General features: G+C 39.2%; 1 protein-coding gene across 1 annotated transcript in view; it reads right to left on the bottom strand.

Moving 5' to 3' along the window:
• Positions 1-2,318, bottom strand: part of PLPPR4 (phospholipid phosphatase related 4) — a 101,497-nt gene that overhangs the window by 54,501 nt on the left and 44,678 nt on the right. Inside the window, exon 2 of the mRNA XM_019501667.1 lies at positions 1,620-1,805. Coding sequence (XP_019357212.1) covers positions 1,620-1,805 — 186 coding nt within the window. The remainder of the gene's footprint in view (positions 1-1,619; positions 1,806-2,318) is intronic.

Here is a 2,318-nt window from a genome sequence, read left to right as displayed (position 1 = left end):
GTGCTAGTACAAGGGAGGCTAGGGGACAGTGATCATGAAATGATCCAGTTTGCTATTCAGAGAAAGGTGGGGAGGGTAACTAGCACAGCGCAAATGCTTGATTTTAGGAAAGCCAACTTTGATGTGCTCAGGGCAGTAGTCAGGAAGGCACTTGGAGGCCAGGGGGTAGCTAGTATGGGGGTCCAGGAAGGTGGTCCTTCCTCAAGGAGGCTATTCTTGGGGCGCAGCAGGATGCAATTCCACTGCGCAGGAAGGTGGGAAAAGGGTCCAAGAAACCTTCATGGCTGAGCGTGGATATCCAGGCTGGCCTGAGGGCAAAGAAAAAAGCACACTGGCGGTGGAAGCAGGGGGCAGGGACAAAGGCCATCATTAAAGAGGCATTTGATTTGTCAGGAATGGTAAATAGGATCTGAATTTAATCCATTTGCATAGCCAAAAAACACTCTAGAGGAGACTAAGGATGCAGACAGAAGTTACATTTGTTGTGTGACTGGCCCCCTGAAAGCACTCTACGGCCATGAGGTTACACACGTGCATGGCTTAAGAGTGCTTTAAAAGTGGCCAATTGCGCAAAAAATTAACTCTCATCAAGTGAGTGATTCCCCCCCTCCCCCACCCCTACCTCTCAACCCAGCAGATAAATGTCTTTTGGGTCACAGGGGCTGCTGTAACTTATGGTGCTTTATGTAAAGTGCCATGAGTTAGAGCAGGGGCTTGCACATCTGTCAGCACCCTAATTGAGAGAATACAGAGAACCTGATTTTCTTTCCATTCCTCTGGTATACATTTCATTCCACACTTTTTTGTTCTCTATGCAAAGCCCAGTCATTCCAGGAGGGGTGACTCTCAATCATAACTAAACAGTTTGTTGTCAGTAGTCAATAAGACTGTTTTTTGCTGCTTTCACATTAAGCAGAAATTTCCTGCTGTTTCTTGCTGTCAGAAAAAAATTTAGTATTCTATGGTCTTATATCCATGAAACGTCAGTAGCCTCATTGATATATCAGAATGGGGGAATGTAAGTGGGAACAGAATTTCTCATTCTCTATAAACCTAGAAACATTTTCTTGAGGAAAAAACAAACAAACAAAATATGGTACGTATGAAAGAATATTTGAATGTATTGAGTGTAAAAGACTAAATAAAGTGACTGCATTTAAAGGTGTCTCCCAAAATTATTTTGTTCTGGCTTTCCAATTCCCAGTGCCATTTCAGTATAAATTATTACCAGGGAAACTTTCCTATGATTTCAATGTACATTCCATATTAAGATATATGTGCACATATCTATGTGAAATTATGTTAAAAAACCCACTTCATTGGAATTACCATTGTACTGTTTAGAGTTAATAAGTATTTTCTAATGAGATCTACAAGGCTAAATTCCATTGGAAGCCAATATACACTTAAAATATCTTCCTACTTTTAGCTAAAAGTTTGGACTTATCATCACCTTTTGTTATAGAAAAATAAAAATTATATGTTAAAACCTAGAATCAGGACATCAGTGAGTATGATTCAGAGTAGCTTCAGTAAGGTCAATGGGGCTAAAGTGTTTTACACTGACTGGATATCTGTGCCAAAATCTTGTATTAGAAGTGAAAGCATCTGTTACTCACCGTAATTGAAGGCCCAGCAAAAACCAAACTAAGCAGCATCAGGAAAGGAACAGCCTCTTGTGTAGGTTCAATATATGGCATGCTCAGACTTTTGTCATAGCAGTTGAATCCAGAGTGAACTGGCTTGAAAACATCAGTGAGTTCAAGAAAATAGAGGCTAACAACTGAAGATGCCAATATGGGCAACTGGGAAGGAAGAAAATGCAATGAATTATTATTTTGTAATGTAATAATGCCTAAATATATATGAGTTTTTGCAAAAACAACAAAGTCTATTCGCAAACCATTTCAATATTGCACAAATCTCAGCCAGCAAGCTAGATAGTAAATTAGTAAACTATTTTAATTAACCAATTATTGCACAATTTATGTCAAATACAATTGTGTACAAGTAACTTCATTACTGGCATTGAAATGTTTCTCAATTAAATGAATCATTAAATTACAACATGTGATAGATGAATCCCCAGTATTTTGGAGCTTCAGTTTGTGCAGCCATTTTTCAGATTCATCTAATCAAACCCTGACCCTGCTGTAAGAGAGGCACTGTAGACCCTGCTGTAAGAGAGGCACCCTTTTCTTCTACCCATCAGGTGTAGACAGGCTACTAGGTTGATCAGGTGAATGGAGAGCCTATCTTATGAAATGAGACTTAGCTTGACTTTTTTAATCTCAGGAAAACAAAGAATGAACAGGATA

The sequence above is a fragment of the Gavialis gangeticus genome, unplaced genomic scaffold, assembly GCF_001723915.1.
Source record: "Gavialis gangeticus isolate Ggan-Ray unplaced genomic scaffold, GavGan_comp1, whole genome shotgun sequence".
Classification (NCBI taxonomy): Eukaryota; Metazoa; Chordata; order Crocodylia; family Gavialidae; genus Gavialis; species Gavialis gangeticus.
Note: the sequence above shows the minus strand (reverse complement) of the source record. Positions and strands in the feature narration are given on the sequence as shown.